Source organism: Pinus tabuliformis, chromosome 1_1 (assembly GCF_031772625.1).
Source record: "Pinus tabuliformis cultivar Carrire ecotype Pingquan chromosome 1_1, CPIR1, whole genome shotgun sequence".
Taxonomy (NCBI): domain Eukaryota; kingdom Viridiplantae; phylum Streptophyta; class Pinopsida; order Pinales; family Pinaceae; genus Pinus; species Pinus tabuliformis.
The window spans coordinates 959,211,645-959,232,615 of NC_142297.1; the positions used below are offsets into that span (position 1 = coordinate 959,211,645).

The following is a 20,971-nucleotide window of genomic DNA, read 5'->3' on the forward strand; positions in this document are numbered from 1 at the left end:
AAGTTATTGCAAAATGAACATTCCATTTCATTTTCAAGAGGAGAAAAGTTATTATAAGAGCTTTTCTTGATTCCTATCACGCTCCTTTGTTTTCTTGCTTCTCTAGTCATGATAGTCTTGTAAGCAACACATTGAGCAGCTTTATGACCAAAGTTATGGCATGAAAAACATTGTCCATTAAAGAAAAAGTTTATGTGATCATAAAATCTTTTGGTGTTGTTCACCTTTTGATTGGTGCTTCTATTGATGTTCACCCTTGGAATAAAATGAGCATGATTTACCTGGGGAGTACCTTTAGGCTTTTGTTGAGGATTGACGCATTGTTCACTGGTTTTTGCTGCATCAAGATAGCTTCTAGTGCTGACTGAAGGCTTTTCTGGTTGGGATGTTTCTCCAGTGTATCCAAGACTAATCTTTATAAGCGGAGAACGCTGAACCTTGATGATTTCATCTAAGGTTTTTGATCCTTTAGCAAATCTAAGATTAAGAGATTTTGTCTTCTCAAGTTCTTTTCTTAGACCCACTACTTCACATTCTAATTTTTCATTGTGCTTTTCTCTTTCAATGAGTTGATGTGTCAAAGTGTCTATGACCATATTCTTTTCTTCCAAACAGATTTTAAGTTTAGTGATTTCTTCAAGAAAATCTTCCTCTTCTAAGGCATCCATAAAATCATCATTGTCATAAGCCATGAGTAGTTTAAAATCTTGTTCAGATTCATCTTCATCACTATTAGACAAGCCATCACTATCTTCATGAGTATAATAACTTCTTCTATTAATAAACTGTTTTCTATTCCCTTTTGCAGGCTCCTTTCCTTTTTCATGATTATCTTTATGAAGACATTTAGCAGCATAATGGCCAACTCTACCACAAGCAAAACATTTGAATGGAAGCTACCTATTAATCTTCCGGAACCTCGTTGAAGATTCTTTACAAAGTTTACCTCATCTTCTTCTGAAATATATCATGATTCCTTGAGATATTCCTTTTCTTTTCCCTTTGTTGAAGCTTTGAAAGCGGCTTCTCTAATATCTTATGGACCTCCTTTCCTCATTTCAAAGGCAATTAAAATTCCATGAAGTTGAACAATAGTAATAGATTGAAGATCTTGCTTCTCTTCTATGGCAGATACTTTTGACTCAAATTTAAAAGACAAAGATCTCAAAATTTTCTCTACTAAAGTAGCCTCCTTTATTTCTTCACCCAGATTCTTCATACAATTTACAATCTCATCTACTCGTAAAAAGTAACTAGCAATACTTTCATCACTATGCATCTTGAGAGTTTCATACTAAATTCTGAGAGTTTGGAGCTTAGCACGTTTTACCTAGGAGTCTCCTTCGTAGCTCTGAATGATTTTGTCCCATATTGCTTTGGCTGTGTTGAGCTGCATGACTTTGACGAATTCTGATTCTGATAGACTTCCCAATAACGCATTGACAGATTTGGCATTGTTTTCATATGCTTTCTTTTCTGCTGGATCTATGGGGACTGCTGCTAGATATTGGTATCCTCCTTCCACAATTGCCCAAACATCAGCTCCAAGTGACTGAATATAGGCTCTGGTTCTTATCTTCCAATATGCTAAGTTATTTCCATTGAAGATTGGTGGTCTGATAAATCCCATGCCTTCATGATTGTTCATATTGAGAGATCTCCCTTCAAGCGATCAAGCTTCTTCTGAAGGACCTGCTCTGATACCAATTGTTGGGAAAAATGCTGAGAGGGGGGGTGAATCAATATTTTAACTTTCACTATTATGATTTTCCTTTTCAAACAGTATACGCTACTTTACTGAAACCAACCAACGTATGTCCGCGACTATAAAGAATGAAACCAACGTATATGTAATAAACAACTAATTCATCATCTTAAATCAGAGTATGATGCATTAAGCAGTAAACAGATGCAGTAAGAACAAAATAAATCAACACACATGAACACCAATTTTTCAGGTGGAAACCCAATGTGGGAAAAAACCACCGCTGCTGTCATCTTAGTCTTCAATCTTCTTATAATAAAAGTGTTTACAAATTTTGTATTGGTGCAGACTTTTCAAGGAAGCAGGTATATACCTGCTGAAGGCTACAACCTTCTCTCGTTTTCCAGCTTCTACTGGAAGGGAGCTCCAACCTCCTAGCTCTTGTACTAGTTGATATGTTTACCAGTACGTAGGCGCCAGCCTATAGAAAGCTACTACCTTCACTCTTCCTCCAGGGACCACGTTTCATAAACTTTCAGACTGGATACTCCTGGTACACAACAACACAATGTGAAGGCCACATTTCATCAAATTTTCATACTAGACGCATCAGTAACATTGAAGCTCAAAATCAATCACCACTACAATAAACGCATCCACCAACAATCAGTGAATCTGAATAGTCAGATCACTGTCACTAGAACATAGCGCTGAACCCCGAATACTGCATCAACAATCAGAACCAACTAAAACCTCAAGAATCATATGTCAGAATGTATACGCTACTTCAATGAAGCCAACCTACATGTATATGCTACTTCCTTTAACCCAACCTGCGTATACCTCTAAAAATACTGAATCATAAAACCTCTGAACCACTAACTGTACCAATCAGTAACATTCTGAACATCTACTGTCACTTTACAGAGTTCTAAACAAATAGCAGCAAAGATCATCTTTCTCACTTAATCAATCAATCAATCAGACTCAATCTCCTTAAACAGATAGTTCTACTTTCAGATCTATGAAGACATCATTGACAGACAACAGTAAAACAGCAACATTGATCAGATAGATCAGTCATCTCTGAACAACAGGCTTTTCTTTTGCATACGCTACTTGGAAATGTCGAACTAGCATGTATACGCGCCTTCACCAAGGCGAACCAGCGTATAGATCTACAAATAATAACTTATAACTTCGTTGCTATTCCAGACTTTAGACATACCCAGATCATAACATTTAAAGAATAAAACATGCGTAAGCAATCAGATCTAGCCCAACCATTATCAGATCATACAATGATAAGCCATTTCAGGTCTCATGATCCTGATCCAACATTGTATCCAAAGGTGCACAAGATATTTCAGATTATATCATAACCATAGCCCTTGCGACATAAAATATACTTCAGATAGAAGTATTCCTGAAAAACTCTTTTTACTTGCACACCTTAGCCCTTTGATCTTCTCCTCCTTATGTAGTTTTAGCCTTTCTCAATACCTCAAACCAAAACAACACTTAGAACCTGTGGTATTCTTGGACACGATCAAGTAACCGTTATTCTGCTCAATATTGTGGGCTAATACTATGGTATGGACCCTTAGTATTCGTTAATCTTAACTTTCCTTAATTTTCCATCCCATATGCGCTTTTCCTCTTGTGAAAGTGTGTGCATTCATATACACTCATTTTGTACTGTGAACCCGCTTGTATACGCTACTTGGACTAGGTGAACCCACATATACAGCTTAATATACCTTAAAACATTCTTTTTCCTCAATTCCTTGATTCTGATCTGTAGTCCTTTGTCCCATCATCCTGTTCTTCTGTACCATTACCCTATTACCTCTTAATTGACCGGTTACAATGTGAGTTGCCCTTTATCAAATCTCAACTGACCTGTGAGTGGGTTGCCATCAAGGATAATACATGTACCATAATGCCAACAGTTTATGTCATCAGGGGTTCCGAGGGAGTTTTGAGGAGTTTTTACGGGGTCTGATGGCATTTGCTTTGCATAATATATCCAGTGTTACGAAAATCACGATTTAATCATGAATTTTTTTAAATCGTGATTTTTTCTCTAAAAATATTATATCGCAGTTTTTTCATTTTGACGATTTTTTGTCGATTTTTTCTTTTTCTAGACCCTCGCTGATTTAATCTCGATTGCAATTATCGCAACATTGATTATATCATCCGCACAACTTGCCTTTCGTTTTGTTGCATTCCGACAAATTTCGGAAAACGAGGTTATCATTGAGCCTAACTTAAATAATTTCGCTTAAGGTGGCATTCCAGGAGAAATATTTGATGGAATACCTTAGTGTAATAGCTCGTTGGAATCAGAATGAGAAGATCTACAGGATGGGATGCTGAGAAGTGACTTCCAGTGGTCGAAGAGAATATGGTGGGAGATTTACCATTTTCCTTGATTAAAAATGGCTTTAATTAGTCATTTAATTAAGGAAAAATAATTAATTGGAGGAAAAAGGCCAAAAGTGACTTAAGTGAAATAAAATAAAATTAAAAGGTCACTTAAGATAAAGTCAATGGAGGAGCTTCTAGAATAATAATAAAATAATAAAATGAGATGCTTCTAGAGGCTTGGGGATCTATCTATGGAGATCTATAAAAGAGGAGGAGGAAACCATTTGGAGACATTTGGGATTTGAGTATTTTTTGTGGAGAGGATTTCAGAACAAGGTTCTCAACTTCAGTAGCCCTACGACAAAAACCCTCGGGTGATTCAACGAGAGGGGGCAAGCACCCATCTCTCTCCTTGGTGAATTCATCCAGAATTCACAGGTTGCAGCTATTGTTTTCAGTTCAGATTTTGGAGGCCCAGTTTCAACTTGTAGCAGATATTTGTGGGAGGCCATTCTCTCAGCCATTTCCGGCATTATATGTACTCTTCTATTTAATAAAATAAGGCTGAGTTTTTTGCATGATTATCTTGTCAAATCTTCAATTGCAGATTTTATTTCATGTTTTTGTCGTTGATTTTGTGGTTAAATTTGTGCAAATGGTTTAAGGAATTGAGTATTTAAATTTTTGAGCAATTTTCTGCAAAATTTTATATTTGGGATATTACAAAACTCCCACGCCTCTCCATGTTTGAAGCACCTCCCTGTTTCTTCTTCCAGTAGTGGTGTGTGGAGCTTCACACTCCTCATCCTTCCCCTATTGCTTCGTTTGTTGTGGAATATCCTTTGCACCTGTACCTGCATCTGTACTCGTCATTGTACTCATACTAGTGCCCTAAGACTGAGATCCTTGTTCAACTCTTGGAGCTTCTGTTGGCCCACTATGATCATTTGCTAGCAACTCACGAGATCTTTTGAAGGCTTTCTCCTCCTAGAATTTAACATCTTGCCTCACGATGATCTTCCTACTACTAAGAATATAGATCATGTATTTCTTGGACGTTTCACTATACCCAACAAAATATCTCTTCTCTACAGTCTAATCCAACTTGGTGTGTTTCTCATCTGGCATGTGACAATAAGCTATGCTACCAAAGATTCTAAAGCGTCCAACCTTTGGCCTCTTCCCTATAAAAGCCTCCTCGGGTGTCATCTTCTCTAGCGCCTTGTGAGGAACTATGTTCTAAATATACATTGTTGTACTACATGCCTCTGCCCAGAGAAATCTAGGCATGTCCTGGTCATACAGCATTGCCCTTGTTGCTCCAACTATTGACCTGTTCTTCCACTCTGTGACCTCGTTTTGTTGTGGGTTATATGGAGTAGTCCATTCTCTCCTAATGCCCTCCTTTGCATAGAATCTCGTGAAGACCTTATTTGTGTACTCGCCTCTATTATTTGTATGAAGAACCTTCACCTTTCTTCTTGTCATGTTTGTGAAAATTCCTGCATCTAACACATTAGAAACCCCTACCTACTGCAATTACTGGTTTACAATCTCCTACTTGTTCTTTACATTAACAAGTTATTTAATTGCATAAACATCGAAGTAAACACTATTGCAGCCTTCACAAATATAAAGATCATGCACTGAAATAAACTGAGACAATAACACAAGGGACGCCATTATTTTTGGACAATTGTCCTCGGAAAAACCCAATTCGGGAAAATCGGTGCAGCATATAAAGGGTTTGTATTATTAAGCAGATTTCGTGAATACAACTAGGGTGCCAGAAATGGCTCACCCAACAGAGAATATCCTCGGCAGTAGTACCTCTATCCGGAGACAGATATTCCAACAAATCAACAGATAGATGATCAAACCCCACAACGACTCCAGCTGTTCCCTATGTTGGACGGCGAAAGTTGCTCCAAGTACTACTCTGGAACTGCATCACTCCTCCAGGAGCTGCGTCACCCTCTCCCAGCTCAGAATCTGCTGATCTGCTCCCAGTCTGCCCCACAGAATCTCCCCAGCACTGCGTTTGAGGCCCAGCGTCAGCCTCTACGGCTTCTGCATCTCACTACATCAACATTCTGTGTCAGCTCTTCGACCTCTACGTCAGCCCTTCTAGGGCCTACATTGTCTCTCTTGGCACTGCGTTGCCTCTCTGTTATGTATTCTTTAGCCTCGAATGAAAATCCCTTGCTGAACTGCTCTTCACTGCAACTCTGATCACTAACTCGATTTCCTCAGCAAACCTCGCCCCAGAAAATCGAATTCTTTGATCACTTGGTGTATCTCCAACTGACCCTCAAGCCTTCTCTTATACTTTTCCTATTGACGAATCAACCGCCGAGATTAAGTCCCTGATCAATGGCTAAGATTAGAACTAGCTTGATCCTCGTCACTTAAAACTTTCTCACCCATATTTTATTAATACACATTAATATTTTTATTTTCCAAAGTTTAGACTTAGGAACCCATTAAAAATATTAATTGTTTTAATAACTCCTCATCCAGGTGGAATTTCTCCAAACGATTTCTGGGTCTTGGAGATCTCATGTGCCTTAGCCTCTCCACCAAATTTCAAGCCTAGAGCATATCTGTTGCTACGCAAAATCAACACTCCCTCTTAGCGAGGAATGTGCTCTAGCAATGCTTCACCATAGAAGCATCACACTGATCCTCTGCATCAGTCCTCTGTGCTGATGCTTGGCCTGCTGCCCCACATCCACTACACTGCTACTTCCTATACTGTTGCCCATGACACTGCCACTGCCACTGCTACATCTGTACTGCAACTCCCTCTCAACATGCTGCATCATGTTGCCCATAGCACTGCCACTGCTAACTGTTGCACTGCAACTTAGTTACCGAGAAGTAAGTAACTGACTTCACCCAAACATTGACATCCTGGTCAGTCTGGAAGCCTCGTGATGTTGAAGCCACCTCTGCTGCTATCCTGTGCTCCCTCTGTTGCCACTGCGCAGCTGTAACCTCTTATGTGCCTCTCACACTGCTGTAACCTCCACTATGCTACTACATACTTCTGCATGCCTTATCGCTCCATCACACCTTGCTCCACCCGACACTTGTCATTTTGCTACTGTCGTTAAGGGCTCCCGTAGTTGTATGTGATCCAATAGTTTGGGCACCTCAAGGATCCTGCCCCTGGTTCTGTAATCCCCTTGACTACACCTCTATGTCTCCCCACCTCTTCTCTAGAGGCGCATGAGCACTCATGGCACAATCGTCATCAGTCTCGACATCCTTCTCCGCCTTTTCTGGAGCAGCCTTTGAGTCGGAAGCTTCTCCCTTAGCTTTCTTCTTAGGGCATTGAGAGGCATAATGTCCCATCTCCCCACAGTTGAAACACTTGACCTTGAAGATGTCTTTCTTCTTCCTCTTTTGTACCCCTTGCTGTCCCGCTGATGCGAGAGTTGCATCCTCCTCCTCCTTCTTGATTCGCACTCCCTTACCGCTACTCCCCCCCTTGGTCAATCTCCTAAGCTCTTCTTGTTGAAGAGTTGCCCACATCTCCTCCCAACTGGGGAGAGTTGCTCTACCCAAAATGCTTTGGAAAAATGTCTCCCACTCCTCGGAGACTGCATTCAAGGTAGTCCTGACCATGAACTCTGGATCCGGTGTAGACCCCACAAAAGTAAGCTGGTCGTGAATCCCTTGCAACCTGAGAAGGAAGGGATCTATCTCCTCCCCTTTCTGCATCTGGTATGACCTTAGTTGATTCTCCAATAACATCTTTCGTTGCACGGAAGAGCCCTGGTATAAGGTGGTCAGGGTCTCCCACATCTCCCTTGTTGTTGTCTTCTCAGCAATATGTGGTATTACATGATCCTTGACCTCGTCTAGGATCATGCATTTCACCTTCGCCTAGGCCTCCTCATACTTCTCATTTGCATCAGGGTCAACTGGGAAAGCTACTGTTTTCAAGGCATAGTCCTTGATGCGATGTTTATCCAGGATTGCCAGGATCCTGGCCTTCCAGATGACAAAATTGGAAGCCCCATCCAATCTATCCCAATCCCTCAATCCATTCACTGCCATCTCTGCTCCTCTTCTCTAGACTCCCTCTGAGTCCTAATTTCCCTCTCGGAAATCCTCCAGCCAACTGTCGAATCACTCCTCTTCAATCCTCCTTTGGCACAACAACCCTGATCTAGATTTCTTGGCTAGAAATTTGTCAAGGTACTGCTTCTCTCTACCTTGGTTTAGTCTCCTTAGACATTGTTCTGCACTAATAGAAACAACGTTACACCAGCTCCACAAATCAAAATCTGCACATCTCCCTTAGCCCCGACAACTCGAAGAATCTTAGCCCTTCAAGCTCTGTGCAATCTTTGTGTGGGTTGAATCTGCTCCTCCCAGCCAACTGCATCAATCCTTCCTGTCTTAGAAAGATGACATGGCTCTACGTGAGCATGATCTGCCCTCCTCTGCCTCTGCGCTGGCCCTGATGGCTAACGCAGCTACTGCGTGGGCTCCTCCCAGCTACTGTGTCTTCCTATCCCGGCACAGAATGCTGACGTAAGCACTGCATGAGCCTCTGCGTCACACTCTGCACTGCGTCACTCCTCTCGCCTCTTCAGCTGTGGAACAGCATTGTCTCTCGAGATAGTTGCTTCTTTGCTGCAAATTCTCAGATTTCTCAGCTGGTGCTTTCAGTCGTCTATGATCTGCATTCGCTCTGATACCATGTGAAAAATCCTGAATCTAACACATTAGAAATCCCTACAGCAATTACTGGTTTACAATCTCCTACTTGTTCTTTACATTAACAAGTTATTTAATTGCATAAACATCGAAGTAAACACTATTGCAGCCTTCACAAATATACAGATCATACATTGAAATAAACTGAGACAATAAAACAAGGGACACTGTTATTTTTGGACAATTGTCCTCAGAAAAACCCAATTCAGGAAAATCGATGCAACATATAGAGGGTTTGTGTTATTAAGCAGATTTCGTGAATACAATTAGGGTGCCAGAAATGGCTCACCCAACAGAGAATATCCTCAGCAGTAATACCTCTATCCGTAGACAAATATTCTGGCAAATCAGCAAACGGATGATCAAACCCCACAGTGACTCTGGTTGTTCCCTATGCTGGACAGCGAAAGCTGCTCCAAGCACTGCTCTGGAACTGCGTCACCCTCTCCCGGCTCAGAATCTGTTGATCTGCTCCCAGTCTGCCCCACAGAATCTCCCCAGCGCTACCTCTAAGGCCCAGTGACAGCCTCTGTGGCTTCTACATCTCACTGTGTCAGCCTTCTGTGTCCTCTATGTCAGCACTTCGGCCTCTGCATCAGCCCTTCTAGGGTCTGCGTTGTCTCTCCCGGCACTGCGCTACCTCTCTACTATGTATTCTTCAGCCTCGAATGAAAATCCCTTGCTGAACTACCCCTCACTGCAACTCTGATCACTAACTCGATTTCCTCAGCAAACCTCGCCCCAGAAAATCAAATTCTTTGATCACTTGGTGTATCTCCAACTGACCCTCAAGCCTCCTCTTATACTTTTCCTGTTGACGAATCAACGACCGAGATTAAGTCCCTAATCAACGGCTAAGATTACAACTGACTTGATCCTCATCACTTAAAACTTTCTCACCCATACTTTATTAATACACATCTAAGAAACCGGATTCGTTCAAAACAATTGACGAATCGCGAATCGGTCGAATCAGACACGATTCTATGCCGATTCGTGTCAGGATTGCAGGGCACGTCGTGTCCTATGGTAGCACGTCGTGTCCAGTAACGTGCCCGAATTTCCAAATCGTGTCTCGATTCCGAATGGCGAGTCCTGGTTTTGCGATTCGTTTTGAGGGTTTGCGATTCGTTTTGAGGGTTCGGAACACCTGCAACGTTAAAAAGGGGCATCCCTCTCAGCTCATTCACTCATTCTGCAAGGTGGTTGGCAAAGGAATGCGTTGTTGCAGCGAGGAGCGGACCGCCCAACGTCCACAGTCCACCCAACGTCAGGCATCGTTAAACTTTAGGTAAGTAGGCACAGCCGCACAGGCATCGTTAAAATCACCGGTTGAAAAGATAGCATAAGTTTCTATTTGTAATCATTTTGTAAATAAAAAATCCGTGTTCAACATTAAGACCCTTCATTCATATCCAGACTTCCAGTTGATACGATTTGCAAAAATTAAAAACCCGTGTGGTTGTAAACAGTCATAAATTATAATGCTTTGTTGCAGCGAGGAGCGGACCGCAAACATTTTTATGACTGTTTGAGCGGACAATAATTTAACTTTGTTGTGATTATCTTTAAGTTTAGGACCTAAAGTTATCATCCCACTAGAGTTCCTGAGTTGACCTCCTTTTTCAGAGAGAAGTTCTACATGTTGTAATGATATATTTTCAAGCTACATCAAGACCATGAATCCAGGAGTCTCATCAAAATGACTAAAGCTTGGATGTTCTGTTTTCCCCTGTCTAACTAACAATGAAATGCACTTATGTCTGACTCAGTGACTTGTATGCTTAACAACATAGGGATCCTGTTAATCGTTTGGGAAGATGCAATATGCCTTTAAAAATGATCCCGTTCCCACCTCAGATTGAACGTTTTCTTGTATAAAAGAAGCCCACAATTGCTCCTTGGATCAAAAACTTCTACAACGGTGCCCACCATGAACAAATTTAAACAGTTTAAATTTCAATACAATAGTGATTCCAAGGTCAAGCCTTGCACAACTCCTAATCATGAAGAAGTATAGTCATAAGGTGCTGCCGCACTGTTTGAAAAACCATGAACTGAACATATTGAAGTTGTTTACATTAATGGCATGTCTTACAGCTTCAAAAAATTGTAGGTAGTGATGAGTATTATGTCTGCACATTAGGAAAAGAACGTATTAGTCCATATATAGATAAGTAAATAACCTGTGGCTGTAGGCTGTCATCAATGAACTAAGCTAAGCATGCCCATAACTCAGTCAAATCCCAGTCCACTCAAATATAACAAGTTATATATATGTATATAAATTTAGGTAAATAGTTTCGTAATACAGCAGTTTGTTCATTTTTACAGCAGTTTGTTCATTTAAATTTTTACAGCAGTTTGTTCATTTTTTTTACAGGTTGAGGTAACATGGCTCAATCAAAGGCAGCAAGGAAGGGCAAGAATGTCATGGGTAGAGATGCTCTTCCTCCCCCAATATCATCAGAGTCTGCTGCAAGTAATGTTGAGGGAAGAGGACTTAAAGACAATGAAAAATATCCATTGTGGAAATATGTCACAAGAGAGGATGGGCCAAACAACAAGGGAAAGGGAGGAGGCAATGTGCAATGGAAATGCAACTTTGGTAACATTTCTTTCAAAAGCACATATTACCGTGTGAAATCACATTTGTTGGCTATACCTGGTTGTGGGATTGGATCTTGTAAAGTTATTACTTCACAAGAGAGAAAAGAATTGGAAAAGGAGGCCAATGTTGGTATGGAACATGTGGCACTGGCTTCAAAATCAAAAGCACCCAAGGGCAAGAATGAAGACCCCCTTCCATTTTTGAGGAAAGCCACCACCAAATTTCCATTTGAGAGTTCTACTTCTACTGGGGGACAAGCATTAAAAAGAAGATCACCTGGTCCAATGGACAGGATTTTCCAAAAAAGAGAGACGGGAAGAGCTTGATCTCACCATTGCCTTCTTCTTCTATCAAAACTTCATATCATTTAATGTTGCACGTTCACCTTTATTTGTTGAGATGTGCCGAGCTCTAACTCAAGGGGCTCCAGCAGGGTATGTGCCTCCTGGGTCAGAGAAGCTGAGAACCACATTGTTGACGAAGGCAAAAAAAGAGGTGCAAAAAATGCTCGAGCCTATTAAGGCATCATGGCCAACATCTGGGGTTAGCATTGTTTCTGATGGATGGACAGATCCAGCACGACACCCAATCATCAACTTCATGGTGTCTTCCTTGAATGGTCCAGTTTTCCTGAAAGCAGTGGATACACTTGGCGAATACAAGGATGCACAATTTATGGGTGAGTTATTTATTAGAGTTGTTGAAGAGGTAGGTGTTGATTCTTGTGTGCAAATCATTACAGATAATGCACCTGTTTGCAAGGCGGCTAGCATGATTGTGGAAGCTAAATATCCACAAGTGTTTTGGACACCTTGCATTGTCCATTCATTGAACTTAGCACTGAAATCCATTGCTTCTGATGTGCTTTGGATTGGAAGCATTATTGAGGATGCAAGACATATCCGTAACTTTGTGCAAAATCATACAAATGCCCTCACTATCTACAAGGAGTACAGCAATCTATCATTGTTGAAGATTGCTGATACACGGTTTGCATCTTCATTCATGATGTTGAAGAGGTTGAGGGAGGTCAAGACTGCTCTTGGGTCCGTGGTTATTTCTGAGTTTTGGTCTTTTTGGAGAAAGACAGATCAGGCAGCCTCTAAAAGAGTGAAGGACACGGTACTAGATGATGCTTGGTGGGAGAGGGTAGATCTAATTATTCGGATCATGGACCCTATCATCTCTTTGCTTCGAGTTGCAGATACAGACAAACCCATCCTAGGAGAGGTTTATGAGGGATGGGATTCCATGATTGAGTCTGTGAGGAGCATTATTCTACAGAGTGAGTGCCCCCAGTATGAGACATCACCAGAGGCCTTCTGCGATACCATACATGATATTCTTGTCCGCAGATGGGACAAGAATTGTACACCTTTAGGCTTTACATTGTTTGGCTCACTCATTGAACCCCAAATACTACAGCCATGAGTGGCTGAATGGTGGACCTTCCCGCAGATTCCCTCCTCACATGGATGGTGAAATCTCACAGGGGAGGAAAGAGGCATTGAGGCGGATTTATCAGGATAGTGCATTGCTTGCTGAGGTGGAGGATGCCTTTGCAGAGTTTTCCACTGGCACTGGTCGATTTGGAGGTTATGATGTGATTAGAGACAGGGGGCTTAAGAAGCCCTACTCTTGGTGGGCAAATCATGGGGCAACAAGCCCTCCTCTTCAGCAGTTAGCCATGAGGCTCCTCTCTCAGGTGACTTCATCCTCTTGTTGCGAGAGGAATTGGAGCACATATGGGAATTTGCATACTGTGAAGAAGAGCAGGCTTGAGCAGTCCAGGGCAGAGACAATGGTGTATGTGCACACCAACCTTCGTCTTATTTACAGGCAGAGGGAAGAGTGGTTGAGGGGAAAGACAAAGATGTGGGATGTCATTCCTGAAGATATGGGTCTGGACACCACTGTTGAGTTGGCATTGGCCAACATGGATCTCGGTGATCCAGTGCTAGACCCTATTAGTTTTGATGACTTAGAGGGGTCAACCTCCATACCAGCAGATGCAGAGGCGACAATGGATACAGGGGAGGAGGAGGACGCAGAGGAGAGCAGTGGGGACCATGATGATGGGGACAGTGATGCTGATTCTGATGCTGATTGATGCCTTGAGGCTTGTATACCTATAGTTGTTTTATATTTTCTATTTCTATTTGCCATTGGCATTGCACCAACACTACCTATGTAACAGATTTTGATTTGATGACTTAATGAGAAAACTACAGTTGTCAGTGTGTTTATCTTACTATCTTGTAGTTGTAAGTTGTCTTTCAGTTATGAATTATGAATCATGATTTAAATTTTTAATAGATTTATCATTTATGTGACCAGTACCACTGACATTTATTTGAATTTTGTATGTACTATGCATGCTACTAGCTATAGATGAAGATCTATGTTTGAAATCAATAAATTTGTATCATTAATTAAAATTTGTGTAAGAAATATGCTAATAACTAATTTTTAATATATATATATATATATATATATATATATATATATATATATATTTAAATATATATATATATATATATATATTTAAATATATATATATATATATATATATATATATATATATATATATATATATATATATTTTAATAAAATAATATATAACGTGTCATGTTCTGGGGGTCAGCGTGTCCCGAATCCGACACCACGAATCCCGAATCCTACGTGTCCCGAATCCCCGTGTCAGGTGACTTAGATACACATTAATATTTTTATTTTCCTAAGTTTAGACTTAACAACCCATTAAAAATATTAATTATTTTAATAACTCCTCATCCGGATGGAATTTCTCCAAACGATTTATGGGTATTGGAAATCTCATGTGCCTTAGCCTCTCCACCAATTTTCAAGGCTAGAGCACATCCAATGCTACCCAAAAAAAACAATGTTGTCCACAAGAGCCTTAAACACTTGGAAGCAACTAAACACTTCATCCTTTTTCTTCAAGAAATATATCCAAGTTTTCCTGGAGAAGTCATCAATGAAGGTTACAAAATACTCATAACCCCTGAGAGATTTTGTAGACAATGGGCCACATATATCAGAATGTATCAACTCAAGCACACCCTTGGCTCTACTGTCACTCCTTGGGAATGTTGCTTTCGCAAATTTCCCAAGCATGCACCCTCTGCACACATCATCATGTTCTGTGTTGATTTCTGGAACTCCTATTACGATCTCCCTGAGCAAACTAAGTGCTCCATGGTGTATGTGTCCCATCCTCCTATGCCATAATTCTCCCATGTCCTTGCTACTGTTGCTACTAATCAGTGCCTTTGGAGAGTCGAACTGCAACTTGTATAGCTTGTTGCTCCTTACCCTAATTTGTTTCACCTTCTTCCAACTCTAGTGTTTAATGTACACCTTCTGCCCTACAAAATAGACATCATATCCCTTGTCCTGAAGTGCAAAAACTGAAATCAGGTTCATTCCTAAACCTAGCATGTGCAACACATCTGTAACACTGTTACTCTTGCCTAACTCCCTCTGAATGTTGACAGTCCCTCTCCCAACTGGAGTACACTTGGACTTGTTCCCCATTTGAATCTGGAAGCCCATCTCCTCTTCCTGATAACTGGAAAAGAATTCTCTAACTCTTGTCATATGGCATGATGCTCCATTGTCAATATACCAGACACCTGTAGATGTAGAGCTAGAGAGGAAAGTTATGAGAGCGAACTCATCCTCTAGTCTCAAAGACAAATCCTCAATGTCCGCTAAAGTTGTTGTATGTTGCTTCCCCTTCTTCTTCTTCTCTACCTTCTTCCAGTTAGGACATTAGCTGACATAGTGACCTTGTTGACCGCAACCAAAGCACTTGATTTTACTTAAGTCCTTTTTCTTCTTCTCTCCCTTGGACCCTTTATTCGATCCCTTCTTGGTTTTTCCCTTTCTTGCTAGGGCCACATTCTCATCATCTTCATGCTTCTAAGCTTTACAACTATTGTTGCAGTCTACCATTAACGGGGCTCAATCTAAGCTCCTCCTAAGTGAAATCATTCCATAGGCAATCCCAACTCAGTAGTTTATCTTGTCCATGAATAAATCATACAAGAACGTCCCATTGCTTTGAGAATCCATTCAATGTGATCCTCATGAACTCATCATCGTCTGGTTTATCACCGACAACTACTAACTCGTCTCTAATTGCTCTGACTCTGTTGAGATAACTCACAACGCTTTCCCCTTTGCTCATCTTTGTGTTTCTCAGTTTTTCTCTGAAGATCAACTTCCTATTTGTGGTAGCATTTTGGTACAAGTTCATAACTGCATCCCACATCTTCTTCACTATGTCTAACTTTGCGATATGAGGAACTATATGGTCCTTGACACCATCAAGGATTATCATCCTAGCTTTGGCATCCTCCTTGTATGTTAAGAGTTGTGTTGGATCCATTGGTACAGTTATCAGAGTAGTCACATACTCCTTGAGACCATTCTCCTCCAACAACAATAGAGTTCTAGCTTTCCAGATGCCAGAATTAGAGGCTCCATCTAACCTGTCTTGATCTCTCAAACCTGCTAAGGCCATCTCTGAAAACTCTTCGAAAACTGGAAAAAATAAACCAACTAAATCTGGAGAGGGTCGATCTTGGTTTTACAAACCCTCGCTTTCTCTTCATATGCCCTGCGCTAATTTACTCCTGCAAACTCGTGCACTTTAGATCTGCTCTGATACCATGTGAAATTTCCTTCAATGCAGCTACTGAAAATTATTCTTCTATCTTATGCAGATTATTTGTCTTTAGAAATTAATCAGGGCAAATGACAAATAAAATCGCTACTACAATTTTGACCAATAATAACAGGAACTGAAAAAATAATGCACACCCATAAAAATTTAGACACCAGTTTTTTTAGACAATAGTCCCTAGAAAAACCCCAATGTGGGGAAAATGGTGCAACAGATGAGGGTTTGTATTATGAATAAATCTTCAGCAAATTGAGAAGTACAACAACTGCTTGCCTCTCACTGGCAAAGCTCCGACAAATATTTTTCTCCACTCCTACTAGCAAAATCAAATTGGAAATACAAGATTTCCTTCTGCAAAGTAACTTGGCCCACTCTATGTAATTCGCACCTCCTCCAGCGACTCGTACTGGCAGACTGGAAATGCACACTGCCTTCTTTGGAATTTGCTCAACCTCCAAAAAAAGCGGTCCGTCAAATCTACTGCCTTGTAATGTTCCAAACTAGGGAAATTAGTGCTATGCAAAGAAAATAATAAAAACAACACCATAAAATTGAAGCATTCAACGCACACCCATAAAAAGTTCAAGAATATCCAACCGTTGAGCCATTTTATTATAATCTGGGAGAAAAGTACAATAATGTGGAAGTGGTGCACTTGGGCTTGCCTCAATGGCAAGCGTGATCAAACCCAGGTGGTAATATGTCAAGCCCAGATGGCACAATAACTGTTGCAATGATGCCCTGCGCTGCCCCTATGAAACTGTGTTGTCTGCTGCAAGGATGCTGCTGGAAACCCCACCTCCAGTGCTAAGAAAATTACGGAAAATTAACCCTAGCCTCTCCATCAAATACCCAGAATAACCCATGAAGGAATTGCCCAAATGTTGACCTCGAAATTTTGGCCCAAATTCCCCTAGCTCCTCTAGCTCCTAGCTGAGTTGGGACCTGTGTTTGACCCCTTAGATCTACCCAGAAAATTCTATAAAATTAGGAGTGTAATCCTTGCCCAAAACCCAGAAAAACCCAGAAAGAGTTTCCCTTGGTTCCAACTTTCAAAAATTGACCCTTCATAGCTTGGCCCTCCTCCAATTTCAAATTTTGTTGTTGTGATTAATCTAGTCAATCTCTGCTCTCCCAACTCCAGCAATACTCCTCAAATGGCCCTCCAAGTGATCTCCTACTTCTCCCGGCCAGTTCCAGCTCTACAATTCCTTCCTCCAACTCCCACATGAGCCTAGTGATGGCTCTCTACGCAGGCCCAGGTGACTGTAAATCGAACTGCTCCAATGCAGCAACCTCCTGCTCCAAAACTCTCCTAAAAGGTTGATCCTCCACTGTAGCTTCAATGCCCAAACTCCCCCAGCAGTTGCTGCCCGGATGAACCCACAAGCAACACCTGCGTGTTCCCCTTCTGCGTCCTCCAGAAACACGTACTAGCTGAGACAAATGTTGAATGATATGACTGTGAAACTCCACCGGCTCTCCTCCAAGGTAGTACGAATTGCCTTCCTAGGGTGGCACTCGAAGTCCACCGAAGCAAGGGTTGAGATCTCCACTTGGAGACACTCATGTGCTAAACAACACAGTAACCGGCTAAGCAGCTCGAGCAACTAAGGTTGAGTTCAATATGTCAAAAGATACCAAATGAGGCTGAGCCTCCTCTATTTATAATTCGTGGGCCTCTTTTCCCATGTGGGCCCCCTCCAACTAGCAATTTGACTTTCCCTCCTTAGTCATTCGAACTTCCCTCTAAGGTGGTGCATATTTCCTCATGTGGGTGGCCCCCATGCTATGCCAACAAAACATTTCGGCCCCTTTTTCCTTCCTAAGTCTTTTCCAAAAATCACATGGGTCCCATGGCCTCCAAAATTGTCAGAATTGTAGAATAAATAAACCTATAACAATTTAATTTCGGAAGGGACATTACATGCCTCCAGCAACACACTAAAACCACTCGCACCTCATCCAGCAATTGGAAATCGAATTGTAGCTTCAACAACTCGCACTAGGTGAACTGGCAACTCACACTAGCTGAATCAACCTCCCTCTTGTAGAATAATTTAGCCTCCTCTCATTGGAATCTTTGTGAAGAATTTCTTTGGAAATTCTCTCCTCAATTTCTCTGCTGAAACCCTGTTGCTAGTGTCCTCCATGCTATCACTGTGCCCTTGTTGTCACTGCAATTTTGTGTCTTGAATGTGATCTCCAAGTGCCCCATCAATTTGCTCTTATAATCTCTTGTTGAGCAACCAATGGCCACGATCTATCTCCAACCGATAGCTAAGATCATCTTGACCCCTTCTCATGACTTTCCTAGAAGTCACTAGAGCAAATCGATCATGTTTCTATTAATCTGATTTAATTAACCACTTTTCCTAAGTTAGGAAAATAATTAAAAAGTAGCTAATTAATCTAAGTAAGACATTTTCCTCTTGTGTTCCTTAGCTTCATAGACACCACTAGAGACTAGAACATTTGTCTGGGCTACCAAAAACTAACACAATCTAATGATAGAGGATTGACATTCAACAACAACAGAGTGTGAGTTCATCTCCTTGAGCTTTATTACAACCAAAACAATTGTAAGCATCAAGGAACAGAATAGAGTGTGTGTGTGTGTGCTAGATATATTTGAAGCCATAATTCAGATTGAAATGACAATGAAATCTTGGCTCACAATGCCCGCATTTCTATTGGCATTATTTGAAAGAATGATCAATGCCCATCCCTGTTGAATTTTCTAAGTCTATCCGTTAGAAAATTAATCTGTATTCTGCTGGTTTATTTCTTCTACTTGTTTAAATTCGAACAAGTTATTTAAAACATTTAAATACCAAAATAAACACAATACAGTCACAACATCTACAGATCAACAGCTGAAAGAAAACAAACACACAAGTGACACCGTTATTTTTGGACAAATGTCCCCGGAAAAACCCAATGCGGGAAAACTGGTGCAGCTATTCTGAGGGTATATTATTATGCAGTATTTCCTTGAGTACAATTGGGTGCCTAACTGGCTCACCCGACAGAGAAAAAATACACGGCAGCAATACCTCTCTATTCGGAAACAGGTATTCAAAAAACTTGTCCCATGAAACCCTCTCTAGCGACTCTAAAGCTCTGCGCTGGCCCTTCTGGCCTCTGCGTCAGCCTCAAACCTCTCTGTGTCAGCCCTTTGAGGCACTGCGCAGCCTCTGGGACCCTTTGCGTCACTCCAGCTTCTCTCTGCATGGATGACGCAGTCCCTCTAGCCTCTATGCTGTCTCTGCTAGGCTCTGAGTGGCCTGCTCTGGCTACTGCCTCTCGCTCACTGCTTTTGCGCTAGTCTCTTGGCACTGTCTCTGCCTCTCTACCTAGTGCTCACTGCCCCTTGCTGCTGATCACTGATTCGACTTTGCTTAGCAACCCCGCTTTAGCAAATCGAATGACTGATCACTCTGATGTGTCTTCCAACTGACTCTCAAGCCTCTTCTTATACTTTTCTCGTTAGTCCTTCAACGGGTGAGATTAAATCTCTACTCAACGACTAAGATTAGATTTCGTTTGATCCATGACTTTTGGAACCTTCTAACCCAGTGTTATATTAATACCCATTAATATTTTATTTTTCCTAAGTTTAGACTTAGGAACTCCTTTAAAAATATTAATTATTTTAATATTTTCCGAACCGAGTACAATCTGTCCAAACCATTTCTGGGTCTTGGAGATCTCATGTGCTTTAGCCTCTCCACCAATTTTCATGGCTAGAGCACATCCGATGCTACCCCAAATCAACAATCCCATTTACGGAGTGTAGAAGTTTCCTTAATCTGTTTCCCATGGAAAACCAAAAGTCCAAAATTAAAAAGTTTTTAACATTGCAATGTTTGGTCATTCTATAAGTTCATCAAGTGAAAAAGGGGGAAGAAAATTTTGCCAACTATAAAAGCGAAAAAATAAGGCATTTTAACAAGTTTTCTTACCACATCGACTTCCATGTCAGATAACACGGATCTCAGCTGTTCATAAACAAAACCGTCTGGCACTAGATGAATACCCTTCAATGAGACAAAGAAACAAATAAAGGTTATCTAAAGAGGCCTTTACATTTTTTACATACACCAAATGGAAAAAGCAAGTCTTTTAACCCCAGAAAAGGCAATCACAATGTTCCTAATAAAACAACTTTAGCGCTAACTATTTATTATTGACATATCATCACAATCATTGGCCAATGCAGAAAAGTACCAAGAAATGAAAACCAACGGTATATACAAAATAAACTTCACTATGTATACTGATCAACGCCATTTAATTCGATAAACCATCCCAAGCAGCATTAAAAACAAAGAAACTTACTTGTACTCCAACAGTGTTTTGAGCTGTCACTGCAGTTATGACAGTAGAACAGTAAACACCAAGGGCACCACATGCCTTCATATCAGCTTGGATTCCTGCACCTGCTCCTGAATCTGAACCAGCAACAGTAAGCACATGTGGAACCTTAGTTCTCTCACTTTTCCCTCCCATCATTGTGTTTGATGAGTTACAATTGCACTTTAAGGTCTTTAAATTCACTGGAAAACGGATGGTACTCGGTGGCATCCTAAATACTGAGATCATCTTCTGCCTTGAACTATTTTGATTGAGAGTTTGTACAGTAAAAGCATATCCAGAACTCGCTGAGAGAACAGAGCCACAAATGCATATTAGTAAAACTAGCTGAAATCATCATCTCAATATCTCTTCAAATTCAATTTGAAATTGAAATCCAATTACACAAAATTTGGTTGTAGCTTCTACATGTTGTTATTTAGCAAAACCTCACTTGGCTGGGTGGGAATTTTCGAACTATATC

General features: G+C 40.9%; 1 protein-coding gene across 1 annotated transcript in view; it reads right to left on the minus strand.

Annotated features, from left to right (window-relative positions):
- LOC149217669 (thiamine biosynthetic bifunctional enzyme TH1, chloroplastic-like) overlaps positions 1-20,971 on the minus strand; it is a 229,155-nt gene that overhangs the window by 126,919 nt on the left and 81,265 nt on the right. The window contains exons 2-3 of the mRNA XM_089391398.1: positions 20,473-20,795; positions 20,097-20,171 (exon numbers count right to left, since the gene is read on the minus strand). Coding sequence (XP_089247524.1) covers positions 20,097-20,171; positions 20,473-20,736 — 339 coding nt within the window. The 5' untranslated portion in view covers positions 20,737-20,795. The remainder of the gene's footprint in view (positions 1-20,096; positions 20,172-20,472; positions 20,796-20,971) is intronic.